Genomic DNA, 18,080 nt, shown 5'->3' on the forward strand with positions numbered 1-18,080 from the left:
TTTTTACAATCCAATAAATGAATAACTTTATTTAAAACTCAAAAAGGGTGGCAAAAGACTCACAGGCATGTAACTTGAATAGCAGCTTGACAGTGTAGTGATACAAGTGACTACAATCCTGGATGACCTGTATAAGGGGTGCTAGTTTACACTGTCCTGTTGTCAATGTTGAGATGGCAATGGAGGTATTGAGCTGTCGTAGGACTATGAAAGAACAGAAAAACACAAAAATACAACACTATTAGCCATTCAACAAAAAATTGATTCATAAAAGACATAAGACTCCATATACAGGTAGTCCCCGACTTACAAACATTCGAGTTATGCTGATATGAATGGAACGTGTTCTTCCTCCAGTTCAATTATGGAAGTAGCTCATGTGTAATGTATATAAAATAATGTATATATAAGACAGTGCAGTGCCCCAGATACCAATATTTACAAATATATACACTATTTTCAGTGTGTAAGTGAATGTATAAGATGTCTAAAGTCTGGTATATTGTATGTGTGTGTGTGTGTGTGTGTTGTGCTTTGTGCGCAAGAAATGAGTCGGCCTCATCTTTTTTAATGCATCAGTCCGGGAGCACAATTATAGAAAATGTCTGTCTTATAAAGTTGTCCTGATGGTGAATAATCCTAATCTCGAAAAAGTTCACAGTCTAATACAGTGTAAAACAGCATTGAGACAAAATGGCGTGTGGGATTCCCCTCCTAAATTAAAGGCCCAGAGACGACATTGTTCCATTTGTGAGATTAATTTCCTTAGGCGCGTATACAGGTTTTGGCCACATAACGGCATGTGGGAAAAAGGGGCAGATTTAGTCAAGTGGGTTGGTACAGTATGATTTACATGGTATATTTGTGTCAAAGGCTCGCTTTTTCTGGACTTTAGAATAAATCTGAACTCATTTGTAAGCAGGAACAACCTGTATTTAAATTTTTTTGAACAACCTATTTTAAGCAGGGTTGCAACTGCGTATTGACAATATCAATTACTGTCATTAGGACGACTTTTTGTATTGCAATGTTTACTTTCAATTTATTTATTTATTTTTTTTTTTCCCCAAATTTCTCCCTAATTTAGTCATGTCCAATTCCTCCCTGTCACACATTGCACATTGCATGAGCTCACAAATACCCCTGTTTGGCTGTAGTGCCGTGAATAATGTGGAAGCACTAAGTACCTCTCATCCATCGCCTCTGAGAAAGCTCAGCCAATCAGCGATATAAAAATATGAGATATAAAAAAAAACTCTAAATTTGTTCCTCTAAATCTGTATTTCTATTCATGTCCAAATTCTTAAGAAAGAGTGCACTGGGTAAAAGTGAAATGGGTCACTACAGCACAGCATCACCGCAAATACATAAAAAAAAATCATCAAAAATCCCAGTTTTCTATGAATTTAAAACAATGAGACAGCAGCGCAAGTATTAATAATAATGTACAGTATTAGTTAGAGTTGCCTCCTGCATAGATTAAATCTTAAAGTTAAGGATAAATGTATGAGAGGAATGCAGTTGATATTGTTCATAGATGTATATGGCAAAATGCCAGATTTTATTTTGTGGGTTTTTTTTGGTGGGCTGTCTAATGAGATAAAGCTATGTGCAAGGTTTTTTTTTTGACCTACTCATTCTTGACACATTTTTTAAGTGGGAAAAGGTTGCCTTCCAGATCAAACCAAGTAAAGCAAAAAAAATTATGAGAAAAAGCTTAAATTAAAACGTTAAAATATTAAACATTAAAATTATGGTTATTAGTTACTATATTAGATGCCAGCAAGTTAATTAAATGATTAAGAAGAAAATTATTACTATACTAACCAGCCTGTAATATTCTACTGACTTTGTACTACTTCTACTACTACTAATAATAATAATAATAAAAAGAAAAAGTAAAAAAAAATAATCATCATTGTCATCATCAGTTGTAGCCCTGATTTTAAGTGTCCAACATTTTAACAAATCTCTATTTAAAAGCAATTGATTTGATTAACTGTTTTTGTAAGGGACTGCCCCTAGAGGGCACTGTGGCCATGATTATTTTTTGTTTGTGTACTGTAGTTTTGTTGGCAGACTCAGTTTCCCAGTAGGCACCTCGGTCAGGTGATGACGAAGCTCACCTGAAACGAGGTAGCTCATTAAAGATGTTATAAAAAGCTGTTAGTTCTGGAAAACTGGGTCGAGCATTAAAAATGTCTAGTTGGCATTGTTTTGTTTGGTTTTGTTCCAGAATAGGCTCTGTAATGTTATCTATGTTGTTGTGTTTAGTTAAGTGTATTTCTTAGTTTGCACGTTATTCAGTGCAAGTTCTGTTCAGTTGGTTTCTAGTGTTTCCTTGTCTCTAGTATCTCGCCTGTCGGTAGTGTCTTTCCGAGTTTTATGCGTCTTCCCTGTCCTTGGTATAAGCTCATAGCCCGTGTAAGCTCTTAGCCCATGTAAGCTCTCAGCCTGGGTAAGCTCCGAGTGTGTGGTTCGCTCGTAGGAGCGCGAGTGCGTGCGTGGTTCGCTCGTAGGAGCACGAGTGTAAGGAGCTAGTGTCTGTAAAACAGACTAAAAAAACTAGTGTGTTAAGGTTGAGTAAAGTGATCTAGTTTCTTTACCTGTTTTGCTTTTTGATCATGTTGGTGTTATTTTGTTATTAAAAGACTTTATTTGATAAAATCAACCCTCTGCGCCTACGCCTGCCCTTCTTAAGCCCACGGCTACAACAACAGCCGAATCGTGACAGTCTTGCTATTGCGAAACTATGGCACAGCCGACTCCCTGTCCTACTCAGCTGCCAACAATATGAACTGCTGCCAGATTGGGATAGGTTAAAATTACTCTCCAAATCTATGTCAGGATTAACTCAACATTAATTTAAATGATTAATTAACATTTAAATTACTATTAAACATTTACATTTAGTTAACTATTAAAGCTGTGATTTTTCACACACACAATTAAAAAATAAATAATTGACATGTTCAAGGTTACATCAAATAGACACTTGGTTTTGATTAATTTTCTATTAATCAGCCAGTACTACTCCATGGACACCAAATATTGCTTTATTAAATACTTTAAATTAAGTGTGACAAATTTATGCAAATAGTAACATGTAAGTATACCTTTTATATGAAATAGCCTCACTTTTTCCTCATAATTAGCCTTATAAGTTTTTTTAATTGGTATTTTTAATAATGAGTTGTAATAATGCGGTTTATAGTTCTTAACCCAATTTTAGTAGTTTCAGCAATCTCTTTAGCGTTCTTCTTTTCTTGACACCAGCCAATAATTTGACCTTTCTGAAACAGGGGGTGACCTTTGACAATATCACAGGATATGTCTTCTGACCTGGTTGTTTATGAGTTGAGAAGCTAGGGTCAGTTAACGTTAAATAACATTTTGCCATGTAAATCATATTACACCGCGGTAATTATCCAATGAAGGCTTTTAATTATTTGCTTCATTAAATACAGCAGGTAACTTTTTTGCAAGGCAGTTCATCTGTACAGTACATCAAAAATTTGTTGAGGAAACAATATATTTACACTTTTCATGGTTGTGTTACAATCCAAGACATATTCCAGAGATATTGAACAATTGTTTGTCATAATGTGTATAGGACATCTGTTACTATATAGGTAATAAATTAATTTGCTAGCAATAAATTACATTCACTTGAACGTACATTTAAATATTAATACATTTTCAGGATAAACATTTTACTTAGTCAAACAGCTACACTTAAAAGATATTAAGGTGTAGAATTTTTTTTAATCAAGATGTGTTTGTTTTTATAACTTAAGGTAGATGTATGGCAATTGTGATATAATCAGTGTTTTGAAAGCAACTGACAAGGGACTGACAACTAAAAAAAGACAGGCCCACTCACCCGCCTCAGCAAGACGAAGCTCTGTATCCATGTAATCAAACACCTCAACAGTTAGCTGGAAACTGAGCAGAGGAAACATATGGTATCAGTGGTGTCATAAGTTAACAATACCCTTTAAAGGCACCTCAGTTAGAGCTGTATTCAAAACTGGAAACATTTATCCTGCTCATAATCAATTCTTTTTTACCTTTACTTTTACAAGAACATTGTGCGTATTGTGGTATCAATTAACTCAAATCCATGCAAAAATGCTCAAACAAAGAATCAAGTTGTTTTTTGAACCAGAGTTTACTTCACTGGTAGTCCAACTGACCAAAACAATAACATTTATGTCAACAGTTTTTGTGTCAGTACTCACTCACTCACTCAATCTCACTAATCTTCTATACCGCTTTATTTTGTATTCAGGGCCGCGGGGGACCTGGAGCCTATCCCAGGAGGCTTAGGGCACAAGGCAGGGTACAACCTGGACACCCTGGATCCATCGCCATGTTTCAGTATTTAAACACATTTAAATAGTCACTGGCCGAGTCAATCACTTTTACGTTACTTTACTAAATAAAATTAGTAAATATTAATTTGTTTTCATTTTTAACTTTTAATATTTTTTAATGGATAGATCTTACATACATTAGCCTCCTGGCAGGCACTACAGATGCCTGTACAGTAAGACTTACGAACATTTGAGTTACAAATATCTGCGAATACAGTTTGAACAGAACACAGTTCCACAAACATTCGTAGAGCAAATCACAAAAGTAGCTCATGTGTATTATACAAAAACAGACACTGTATATCAACTTAGATATTGTGGCACGTGATGCATAATTCCCTTAAGCATACTTGTTTCTCATTCACAAATTAGGATATTGTTTTGGTCACACTTGGGATATAACACAATTCTTCTTCTTTTTTGTCTTTCAGCTGTTCGCCACAACGAATCATCTGCCTCCACCGAACCCTATCCTCTGTTTCCTCTTCTCTCACCCCAACTAACTTCATGTCCTCTCTTACTGCATTCAAAAAATCTCCTCTTTCGTCTTCCTCTAGACCTCCTGCCTGGCAGTTCCAACCTCAGCATCCTTCTACCAATATGCTCACAATCTCTCCTCTGAACATGGTTCAAACCACCTCAATCTGGCCTCTCTGACTTTATCTCCAAAATATCTAAAATGGGTTGTCCCTCTGATGAACTCATTCTTGCTCCTATCCATCCTTGTCACTCCAAAGTGCTACCTCCAACTCTGCCCCCTGTCTTTTCTTCAATGCTACTGTCTCTAAGCCGTAGAGCATCGCTGGTCTCACCACTGTCTTGAACACCTTTTCTTTCACTCTCTCTGATACTCTTTTGTCAAATAACACACAGGACACTTTTCTCCACTCATTCCAACCTGCCTGTACCCGCCTCTTCACCTCCTTTCCACACTCTCCATTGCTCTGGACCGTTGACAATAAGTACTTAAAGTCCTGCACCCTCTTTACCTCTACTCCCTGTAGCCTTACTGTTCCACTTAGGTTCCTCTCATTTACACACATGTATTCTGTCTTGCTACGGCTAACCTTCATTCCTCTGCTTTCCAGAGCGTACTCCCATCTCTCTAGATTTTCCTCCACCTGTTCCCTGCTCTCGCCACAAAGCACAATGTCATCTGCTAACATCATTGTTTATGGAGACTCCTGTCCTGTCCTTACCATAGCAATCAAAAAAGGGCTTAGAGCCGATCCACGATGCAGATCCACCTCCACCTTGACTTCTGTCACACATACAGCACATGTCACCACTGTCTTACAGTTCTCTGCTATACATGTCCTGCACCACTCTAAAATACTTCTCTGCCACTCTAGACTTCCTCATACAGCAAATTCCTCAGCAAATACTGCATCCATTGGCTCTTTCTGGGCATGAAACCATATTGCTGCTCACAAATGTTCACCTTGGGGGGGGGGTCACGTGGCTCTGGCGAGGATGGCTGGTTGATTGTTTTGCTCCGACAACTCGCACACAAAAAAAGTTATAATACCCCCGTAAAGTGAATTAATTCCGATCGAAATTAATAATTTGAGTATGTCCAAACATCCTGCCCCCAAACAGTGTGATATTTTTACTAGAGCTCGTAAAACTGGCGCGGAAAAAACAAAGTTCAGGCCGTCCCTGACCTGGCTCTCATGGCGGAGACATCAGACGTGTTAGCTGAACTTAAATCACTGAGAACAGAGCTAGGAACTAAACTGGGCGGTATTAAAAAACGATTAAATGAAGTATCATCGTCGGTCAAGACAATAGAGAACAACCTGACAGAAATTAGGAATACGGTAACGGCCAACGAAAAAAGAATTGAGGACGCGGAGGACCGCATTGTGGCGGCAGAAAGCCGACTGGATACAAATGACTCTTTCATCAGCTCGGCTTCTAAACACCTAAATCTTCTGGAAGCAAAGATTGAAGATTTAGAAGACCGCAGCAGGCGAAAAAATCACAGACTGTTCGATCTTCGCGAAGGTGCAGAAGGCTCAAAACCGCTCAAGAGCTTTATCAAAGACATGCTGCCTCAATGGTTGGGCATGACACCTGACACACCGTTCTCTCTGGAGCGGGTTCATAGGACTCAAGCTCCAGCCAAACCCAATCAACACAGGGCCGTTCTCATCCGCTTCCTTAAATTTCAGGAAAAGGAACTGGTGTTTCGCTCAACAAGATGCACAGAAATCATCTACAATGGAAACAGGCTGTACTTTTCCGAGGATTTCTTAGCCCAAACAAAGCGACAACGCCAGGAGTTTAACAACGTCAGAAGACTGCTGATAAAGGGATGTAGCGTGGATTTCTTATCCAGCCCTGCAAACTGCGAATTCTTCACGACAAAAAGATCTACCTGTTCTCATCTCCCAAAGAAGCCGAGGAGTTTTATCGCGGGGTTGGCTAGGGTATCCATGTGAGTAATCGTAACATTATATGGATCGGATTAAAATGAATAAGCTAGTTGGGGTATAAATGTCTTGTTAAGACTGACAAAGACTGTTCGGAATAATATGTAAATTATAATTTTGATTTGTGAGGAAATACATTTGTTTAATAAGTATTGTGTTCTTTTAATGTCCTAGCATTGTTAGAACCCTTTGACTTGTGCCTAGATAATACCCATTGTTATCACACTGATCATTCATGTGCTGCTTTTTGATTTCTGCTTTAATCCATTGTAGCAATATAATCTAGATTTGATGATGTCAGGGCCAGGGGTAGCTTAGTGGTTAAGGCATTGGACTACGGTTCGGAAGATCCCAGGTTCAAACCCCACAACCACCAAGTTGCCACTGTTGGGCCCTTGAGCGCGGCCCTTAACCCTTAACTGCTCAGATCTGTAATGAGATAAAAATGTAAGTCGCTCTGGATAAAAGCGTCTGCCAAATACCCAAATGTAAATGTAAATGATGTATATGTTTTCATATTTGTATACTCTGATGCTATTTAATGCTGTATATTTCTTTTGTTAATTGTGCTGACTTTTTTTTCTTTGTCGTTTTACAATATAGCAGAGAAAAAAAAACAAATGCTTACCTCTGCCCTTAACCTAGACCCACAACTCTTTCCCACAGATTCATTGTATGGCTCATTAACTTTATTCCTCTGTAGTTGCCACAGCTCTGCACATCCCCCTTGTTCTTAAGGATCAGCACTAATACACTTCTCCTCTATTCCTCTGGGATCCTCTCACTCTCCAAAATCTTGTTAAACAGACTAGTCAAAAACTCAACTGCCACCTCTCCAAAGCACTTCCATACCTCCACAGGTATGTCATCAGGACTAACTGCCTTTCCACTCTTCATCCTCTTTGATGCCCTCCTCACCTCAGCCTTACTGATTTTTGATACTTCCTGCTCCACAACAGTCACATCTTCTACTCTTCGTTCTCTTTCATTTTCCTCATTCATCAATTCTTCAAAGTAGTCTTTCCATCTTCCCATCACCCTCCTGGCACCTGTCAGTACATTTCAATCCCTATCTTTAATCACTCTAACATGCTGCACATCCTTCCCATCTCTATGTCTTTGCCTCGCCAACCTGTACAGATCCACATCTCCCTCCTTACTGTCCAACCTAGCATACAAGTCCTCATATGCTCTTTGTTTGGCCTTTGCCACCTTTAACTACACCTTACGCTGCATCTCCCTGTACTTCATACTATTGTCTCTACTTAATTGATGTTCAAAATATTCCTCCTTTTTTTTTTTGTTTGCCACTGAATTATGCAAAATAATAATTTATTTAATTTAAAAATTTAAAAATTTAATATTTTTTGTTTATTTGTTAAAGGGTAAAGATGACTGTTGGACAAATTGAATACCGGGTCATTCTATACTCATTACTTATTACTCCTGCAGTACTCACTTAAACAATTTGTCAGTTCTGATCCTTTTAAATAATGGACTGTCACCATAGTCATAGTTTTATAGGATGTCAATATGGTAGAATTAGCCATCACATACACGTTGTTGATGTCTGTTCCTGCTGTACGCTCCAGCACTTCATCTGTGGCTTCTAGGTTGGCTCGGATTTCAGGATGCTACAAAGAAACAAAACAGAGGTTTCTTGCACAATATACAGGGTGGGCCATTTATATGAATACACCTTAAGATGGGTGGTGACCATGGTGGCCATTTTGAAGTCGGCCATTTTGGATCCAACTTTTGTTTTTTTTCAATAGGAAGAGGGTCATGTGACACATTAAACTTATTGGGAATTTCACAAGAAAAACAATGGTGTGCTTGGTTTTACCGTAACTTTATTCTTTTATAAGTTATTTACAAGTTTCTCTTTGTTTACAGCCATTGACATGTCTCAGAGGTTAACACGTGAGGAGCAGATAGAAATTGTGTTGATGTCTGGTGAACACGGTAACCGGGTCATTGCAGTAGATTTCAATGCAAGACACCCTACGAGAGCACCCATCTCCCATGCTACAATTAGCAAACTGCTTGCTAAGTTTTGTGAAACTGGTTCAGTGTTGGATTTGCCAAAATGTGGTCGCATGAAAACTGTCACTAATGAAGAAACATCAGTGGCTGTCCTAGCTTCATTCAGCAAGAGCCCACAGCGTAGTACTCGCCGCATGTCACTGGAGAGTGGCATTAGTCGAACATCCCTTCGGCGGATATAAACTAACACAATAATGGCACCCTTACAAACTCCAGCTACTGCAGCATCTTAACGAGGATGATCGGCACACTGAATGGGCAAAACAAAAATTGGAACGGGACCCTCAGTTTATGCAAAAGATTTTGTTCAGTGATGAGGCAAACTTTTATGTGAATGGTAAAGTTGACAAACAAAACCACCGCTATTGGTCTGACACTAACCCACATTGGATAGAATCCCCCCCAAGACTGTTGGAACAAAAAAATTTATGGTATGGTGTGGTATATGGGGTACAAAGATAGTGGAGCCATTCTTCATCAATGGAAACCTCAAGGCCACTGGAAATGCGAAATTGCTACATGATGATGTGTTTCCCTCTTTATGCACTGAAGCTGGGACGTTCCCTGAGTTTTTCCAGCAAGATGGTGCACCACCACATTATGGGTGTCAAGTCCGAGCATTCCTAGATGAACAGTTTCCTGGAAAGTGGATTGGCCATCGTGGGCCAGTTGAATGGCCCCCAAGGTCTCCTGATCTGACCCCCTTAGGCTTTTATCTTTGGGGTCATCTGAAGGCAATTGTCTATGCTGTGAAGATACGAGATGTGCAGCACCTGAAACTACGGATACTGGAAGCCTGTGCTAGCATTTCTCCAGCGGTGTTGCTATTAGTGTGTGAAGAGTGGGAGAAGAGGGTTGCATTGACAATCCAACACAATGGGCAGCACATTGAACACATTTTATAAGTAGTCAGAAACTTGTAAATAACTCATGAAAGAATAAAATTACGTTAAAACCAAGCACCAAAACAAACCATTGTTTTTCTTGTGAAATTCTTAATAAGTTTGATATGTCACATGACCCTCTTCCTATTGAAAAAACTAAAGTTGGATTAAAAATGACCACCATGGTCACCACCCATCTTGAAAAGTTTTCCCCCTCACATATACTAATGTGCCACAAACAGGAAGTTAATATCACCAACCATTCCCATTCTTGTATCCATATAAATGGCCCACCCTGTATATTACTAGACTAAACAACCTAAACATACTGTGTTTATTTGCTTCAAATAAAACACAGTAATTGTCTCTAAGGATTCAACATAAAATTGCTGCTTCTTTAATGACAGTTGTCATATATCAAAGAATCTATCTATAAATCTTTATGTTTATTATAGAGTCTTCTTTCATTTACCAGAATAATAAATGAAAAGCAAATATATACTGAAACAAAATCTTATAATTGCAAACATGTTTACAAAGGTCAAGCATAAATAAGGTAAATGTGTTTAGCAAACAACTAAATAATTTGACAGCAAAACATGATAAATGTAATTTTCTTTTACTGATTATGGCAAATAATCTTTCCTTGGCACACAAGAATGTCTATAACAAAATGCTGAATTTGAAAAAAAAATTGATATAGAATAATTGATAGAGAATATTTTCTGCCTGTTTTCTTTGAATCACTAGGGTGTTAATAATACATGGACAATTGTTACATAAAAATGTTTTTGGTGATATAAGTGTAAATTTCACCTCCCACTGTTTCGTGACAATGGAACAAACATCGTATTTTTCTGACACTTTCCTAGACTATAAAATTTCCCAGGGCATTCTTCCTTGGTGCCTCCTCTCCCATCTCAATTGGCGGCTCACAAAGCTTTAAACTTCCACGTTTTAGGCAAACCACATTACCAAGCAGCTGCATTTCGGTAAAAAAGTTAACACATTGTGAACAGCGAATTGGGATTGGAGTGGAGGCACAAAGAAAGAAACTGCAAAAAAATGTTTCCAATTTTACTGTCAAACTATTCATTTTTTAATATAATGTTTTATTCTGTCAAAGGCTTTTGATCTAGAAAAAGCAGTCTTACTGTAGTATGGAACGTCAATTTACAGCAGATGACCTTGGTATATAGAGAAACAAGCTGCCCATATGCATATTTATCTCTGATGTTTGCCTAGAAACAAAATTAAGCAATTATTAATATGAACTATCCTTAGTGGCTTGCCAAAAAAAACAGATAACTTTAAAAACATTATTGAAGTTACCCATAGTGTTCCAGTCTCTGCAATACGACTATAATGTCTCATACAGTCTTGTAGTGTCTGTTAAAATATATAAACATGTTAATTTACTAATTACGTGTTTAATCATATTACAACTACTTATACAACAACTTATGTATCCATGAAAAATCACATAATTTGGGAAAAAAAATCCTGGCTGTGTGTACAATTACAAAATTACAAAAACTTGTTATTGCATATTAAACAATATTTAATATATTTCATGAAAAATTAAATATAATGAAAAGAAATAGAACATTAATCAGATGCTAACTGATTTTAAAACAAATAATTCTAGTCATGCAATTTTTTTAATTTGCCAGCATATGAAAGGAGGGTTTACTGGTTAACAGAGTTTTGGGGGGGTTATCAATTCAGTTATAAATCGCAATGCTTTTGTTTGGCAATTCATGTATCACCACACCGAATTCAAAATAGTTTTTTAAAATGTTTATATTTATGATAGAGATGAACCGATCGATCGTCCAGTGACCAGAATTGGCTGGGTTTTATTTTGATTGGTTGTGACCAGTGATCGGCTGATCGGCCTCTGATATAAACAATTCTTTACCGCGCAACAGAAACACATTCTTAAGGCGCTACGTTATCAAAAAACGTGTGTTAAAAGCCTATCTTTGTCTATCTTTGTCTCCAAACTCTGTGAGGGAATTTGTCTCAAACCCACTCATTACACAAGCTTACACCAGTGTCAGAACACCGTGAGCACTAATAAGTTGAAAATCGTATGTGTTAAAGGCCCTGTGTGCCCGGGTTAAAAGCCACAATGCCTGCCACTCAACCCGTGTGCAAACTGTTAAGTTAAGTTTTGAGACATTGGAGGCATTTAGACGGTAGATATATTCTTAACGTGCAACACTTGTTGCACTTTCCGGCAAAAAGATCTTGTGACATTCTTGTCGATGTCCAAGTTTCGTCAACAGTTGAATTTATCCTGCTGGCATGTTTCAAAGACTGATACGTTTCATGCCCTTAAACATAAGCCATATAATTGCTAGTGTTCTGCATGCCCAGGGCAGCCATTCCAAGTTCCTCTGAGTAACAGTGGGCCCTCAAAAATGCTCCGGCAAATGGAAAGTTTTTTGTGTTCTTGCAATATTATCTGTTGCTGTGACCACAACATCATTCTTTTTTTAAGAAAGCAATGGTGAGAATTGTTTTTGGGTGTAAAATATTTTTTCATTCCCACAGACAAAGAAATCTGGCTTCAAAATGTTTTCTTCTTTGGCTGTTTGGTGATATTATCAAGTGCTCTTTGAGCATTTTGGGCACTGCTGCATGAACCAAAGTAATTCATGCAGCAAGAGACTGCAGTTTGGCTTTGCAAACATATTCTGACAACTCCACAAAAAAGGCTGAAACTAAAGAATTAAAAAATAAAAGTAAAAAACTCCAAACTCCAAGTCCACACTAACCGAGCTACACGACAAAACTTATTTCTTGTAGTGTTATTTTATTTTGGTGTGGATTTCATTTAGTTTTACTTAAACTTTTATTTTATTTTCTGATTGCTGACAGTCGTATCAAGCATTTCACTGCACATTTATAGAAATTCAAAACCTGAGTGGAGAAGTAGTTTATTCAAATCCCTTCAAGGAAGGCAAGACCATGGCCTAGTAAAATCCAATGTGGCTTTTTCAAGAAATGTTCTACTTTCAATAAAAAGAGAATACTTGCGTTTTGGTGGCCATCACGGAGAACTTTATGTAAAACATGACAAAACTTCCAGCTAACAATGGGATTACTGGACAAGGGCAGTCCAATAGCATAGGACCAAAAAGTATGCGCCCCCTTTTCTCGATGAGTTCCCAGGATAATCCCTGTACTTAAAGTCAAGGGCAACAGGTTGCAGCACAGTGAAGACAACTAGTTCATTCTTTATTCATTTTGCATTTACTGTCATATTTATATCACTGAATTAAAATTTAGAACTGAAGAACATTATACAGTATATAGTGTGCAATTAAATGAATGAAAGTATGACAACATATGACATTAAATAAATGAAAGCGACCACAACAATTTATAAAAGACTGACTGCATTAAAACAATTCAAAGGATACTGCGAGCATGTTTCTCCTTCACCGGTGTCTCAGAGGAGTTAATGGCTTTATTGATGCTGCTGAGCTGATGGGAGAAAAAATTTAATAGTTGAAAGTACAGTACTGTAATACTGTAGTTAATACAGGCAGACAGACTGACAGACACGCACACATAATATGTTGAAAAGGCATAACTCAACATTGCCATCTTCCTCCTAAAAATTTACTGTTACTTCTGCAGTGCATCATTAATTCTACAAAATACGGCAGTGGTTCCCAACCTTGGTCCTGGAGGGCCTCCTATCCTGCATATTTTATAATTTCCCTGCTCCATCACACCCACTGAAATTCAGGAAAAGGTGAGAGCTGATGAGTTGTATCAGTTGTGCTGGGAGATTGGAAAACAGTAAAATGTGCAGAGCAGGGGCTCATCCAGGATGAGGGTTGGAAACCACCTATGCAATCAGACTGTACACAAAACCAGTGTCATATTAGAATATCCACTAGATGGAGCCAAATTACGTGTCAGATGAGTGATGGTCCTCAGTTATGTGGTTTCAGTGGTGCTGTCCACATAGATGTAATGTTATGTGATTGTTTGAATGTTGTGTACCCTTCGATCAAGGGTAATTCCATCACCAATTCCACTTCCTCTTTTGCCACCTTACCATCTCCCACATTCTAATATGTCTCCCACATGCTAATAATAAATGTACCAGAGAACATCAACATTCCTAAGAATTACTCTGTAAAACAACTTAAAAATAACTTTTTTATTTTTATTATAATTTATGTATGCTTCATTAGTGTTTGATTATATTGAGCATTCACTGTACAAGTAGATTGGTATGAGCTGTATAATTACTACAGAAACAATTACATGTTTTAATAAATTAAACGGTCCATAGATTTCTATCATTAACCTATGAAACAGCTCTGGAACTCTTACACTACTATGAAGCAACTTGTTTGCGCCATGGAATTATATCATTCGTTTTTATTCTCTTCTTTAAATTTGAACAACAGAAGCGGACGGGACTAAGTCTGGATAAGGAGTTCATAAATTTTTACACATCAAAACACAGAGAAAAGCAAACACTCCTGTTATGCTGGTTTGTTCATTTGCTCAGTTCATTTGCTCAGTTGTAAATGACCATTTCAATCACAGTTTTCATTTATCTTTGATTTCTGAAATACTAGTGATTCTTGAGATACCAGAGAATTCTGACCCATTCTGCTCTTCAGACCCGTCTGGTCCATCAGTCTGCCATCTACTTGTATTAAGACCACTCACTGCTGCTGAAGATGGCCTCATATGGTCCGTTTCAAAATATCAGGTTATTTTCTCATGTCATCTTAGAAGACAAAATAATAAAGTTGAATATTTTATTTTATTTATTTATTGATCCAGATTTATATTTGTAGTTCTTTAAAGCTGTTTTTTAATCAGTGTCAAAAGCACTATGAAAATTTAACTACATAAAACTGAATTCCTTTACAAGAACTACACAGCCTTGGTATGAACGCTGGGATGAGGTGTGTTGGTTGAGATGCCAGGCATATTTTTAGTATTTCTTTGGTTTGAACTAAAGTTGCTTTTAATTGTCTTTTCTGAGGCTTGAAAAATGATAAACCTGAAATATGATAAAACATACATTTACCCAACATATTGTCCTTCCTGGAACAACTTACACCATCCTATTTCTTTATGTATTGTGCTGTGAAGGCAATAAGAGTGTTATTTTAATCTCTTAATTCCCTGTAAGTTTTTTAAAGTCTGTTCCAATGATAAATTAAATTGAAAGCATTCCTGTCCCTTTCATATGTTCCAGACAGGAAGTGGGAAAACTGGAGCCAGTAGTGTAAAGAATCTGTACAAAAAAAGCTCACCAGGTACAAATCAACAATATAATAAATCAGCAATAAAGCCGATTAAAAAAAGCTTATTAATATCTTTACAATAATGTTTATTACAATTACAATATATTTCCTTGAAATGTACAATTAGTTTGAATGCAAGTACAGTACACTATTTTTAGAGGGTACCGATAATGTTTTAAGTGAAAATATTAAATTTATAACAGACTCTTTGTGGCTATTCTCCCTGTCCTTCATCTATGACATTATTCCATTAAACACTAGATAATGCATTGCAAACAATGGCTCAGTCAATGCTAGATTAGTCATTAACTGAAATGCAAACAACATGCATACATTATTTGTGATTCGAGTGCAATGAAATTCATTACCTGCAAATTAGCTACATTTTAAACTTTACATTTTGTTAAGGCAAGATTAATCTTGGTAAAACAATATCCATTTTCAAGAGAATATTAATTTTAAAGAATTAAACTGGTTTAATTAGATCAGTTGGCTTGATTTTTAGTGCAGTCGAATATATCTATATAAAACACAGTTACACCATTTAACTGAATTGAATAAAAGATATATAAATTGTAAAATATATTTAAATTGTATTGGTAAAACTGCTGAATTGGTATATAGAAAAAAAACGACCAGTTATTTAGAACAGCAGAAACTGAGAAAGAAAGAAAGAAAGAAAGAAAGAAAGAAAGAAAGAAAGAAAGAAAGAAAGACCTAATTTAATAGTCTTGCCCAACCTGTTCTTCTCGTCCTTTCATTTGTAAATCCAAATGACAGACCCTCAGCGTACTGTGCATGTCCACTGACTCTCTTGATCTATTTAAGGCTACCTAGTCTCATACAGGAACAGTTTATTCTTGTTCTTTATCAGCTTAATTCAACAAAATGCTTTTATTCCAACTATAGTGGTCAAGGTCTGAAATTTATTCAAATATCTAAATCACTTTTTATGCCACAAACCTACACACACACACACACACACACAGACAATATACTGTATATGTGTATAGAATAAAAACCTGTTTATGTAGTCGGCCCCTTTCCCCTAGGTGAACATGCAGGGAGGTCATGAGCTTAGCAAGTTATAGTAGGGGTGTTTTCATGCTGAACTCAATCCAAATGTGACCTCTAAAGTTCAGTATCACAGCTAGACCCGCTTAAATTCCTGCTTACACTCATTTACAATATATCTACTTTAAAACCACTATAAAATAACTGCATACCTATACAAAGGAATAATATATTATTAGGGTGCCAAGTCAGGAGAGTGTAGCAGGAGTGTGTGGCAGCAAGATTAAAAGTATTGTTGTTGGGTTTTTTTTAAATAAAATAACAACACAAGTTTTCCAGGTAAACGTTTCGCTATGTTTTAGTCTAAGAAATGTGAGCAAATTATAGTGGTACCTCAGCATTAAAACTTAATCTGTTCCAAGTGCTTCAGACAAAATAGGATATAATGTAAATGCAGATAATCCGTTCCAGCCACCCAAAATATTGTCAATATTTTATAATGATATTTTTGTATATAAAAACAATCAGCACGTTTAAATGACATGTAAAATAATTTATGATTCCTCTTGGCACAAAACTGAAACTCAATTCATACATACAAGCAATCCCATTTATGAATGATTCAATTGCATGCACTTCCAAGCTTTCAGATCATGCTGCATTCATGTGTACACTTATTTACTTGACAACAATCCAAGATGCTATATCAGTCACACTCACTGGTCACACTCACCTAGTGTAAAGCAAAGCAATATAAATTCATCTATCAAGCCAGAGATTAGTAAATGATTCAGTGATATCACTTGATTACAAATTTCATCTCTTTTTTTATTTACAATATTCTGCACACATACTACAAATATATATAAAATACATACTAGATGGACTTAGTGTGAGTGTTAGATACAGATATGAAAAAGATAAGAAAAACATCTAGGGACGTTTTACTGAGTGCGCTGGAGAATTTACCAGAGTTCTTCCAGTAACTTTGTCACACTTGCTCCTTTCTATTATCATGCAAAACACAGGAACATACATTAACAAAGCCTACAAAACTGGTCTGTCATGTAATATTTTGCTTTATTTACAGCTATGCAATTATTTTTCTGTAATGTTATTTATTTATAATTATTTTAATTATAGGACTATTATAACACTGTTTGGAAATAGTAAATGGTTTTGATAAATACCCATGGGATGCTCCTAACAAGCAAGTGTGGTCAGTGGAGGCCCACCCTGCAACCCACAGAACAGTGGAGAAACATTCTCTGTTTGCCCTATGAATCACACAGACACTAGCCACTCGTGGCTTTTTGTGCAGCAGACAGAAGATTTAGCACCCACTATTTATTTTTAATATGATATATATAAATATTTGCAAAATATAATTAGATATACTGTAGATATATTATACTTTCCCTATTTAACAAAAATAGTGTTCTGTTAAAAAAAAGAAAAAAAAAACAAAAGTAAAAGCGTCCATTGAGTGATGACCAATTTAACAGAAAACTGAGTTTTCTGAGAGATGCCTTTGTGCTGCTTGAAAATCTTTTGGGAACAACCTTCTCATTCCATGCCTAGGCAAACTGTAGCTCTTAAAACCACTAAAGTAGAGTGAACAAAGTATTAATAATTTATTGACAGCTAATCTTAACTAATCTAAAACCAGTTCAGGAATCTTCCTCTATGTGTGTGATCAACAAAGCATGTGCACCCACAAAACTGTGGCATCAACAATGCCATGGATAAAGTCACAGAGATCACACTTTTCCCCGTTTTGATGTTTAATGTAAAGATGTTGACCTATATCTGCAAATCTGATCATTATATATTTTTTCTTTTAAATATACAAACCCATCGTGTATTCGTTCTCAAAAAATATAATGTTCCCCAATAGAGGGTGCCAGTATTTCTAATACTGGCTGTAAAATAAAGTGAAAAAACCTTCAACCAGTGATTGCGCAAGATATATCCTCATTCTTTTTATGAACAGCACATACCTGTCAAGAAACAAATCTCCACAGCCGGGACTCT

At 36.6% G+C, this 18,080-nt stretch overlaps 1 protein-coding gene across 1 annotated transcript in view; it reads right to left on the reverse strand.

The window, feature by feature from the left end:
• Window positions 1-18,080, reverse strand: part of hip1rb (huntingtin interacting protein 1 related b) — a 93,030-nt gene that overhangs the window by 73,789 nt on the left and 1,161 nt on the right. Inside the window, exons 2-8 of the mRNA XM_053481012.1 lie at window positions 13,173-13,236; window positions 12,787-12,929; window positions 11,074-11,130; window positions 10,896-10,982; window positions 8,369-8,445; window positions 3,884-3,945; window positions 64-204 (exon numbers count right to left, since the gene is read on the reverse strand). Coding sequence (XP_053336987.1) covers window positions 64-204; window positions 3,884-3,945; window positions 8,369-8,445; window positions 10,896-10,982; window positions 11,074-11,130; window positions 12,787-12,929; window positions 13,173-13,236 — 631 coding nt within the window. The remainder of the gene's footprint in view (window positions 1-63; window positions 205-3,883; window positions 3,946-8,368; window positions 8,446-10,895; window positions 10,983-11,073; window positions 11,131-12,786; window positions 12,930-13,172; window positions 13,237-18,080) is intronic.

This window comes from Clarias gariepinus, chromosome 21 (genome assembly GCF_024256425.1).
Source record: "Clarias gariepinus isolate MV-2021 ecotype Netherlands chromosome 21, CGAR_prim_01v2, whole genome shotgun sequence".
Taxonomy (NCBI): domain Eukaryota; kingdom Metazoa; phylum Chordata; class Actinopteri; order Siluriformes; family Clariidae; genus Clarias; species Clarias gariepinus.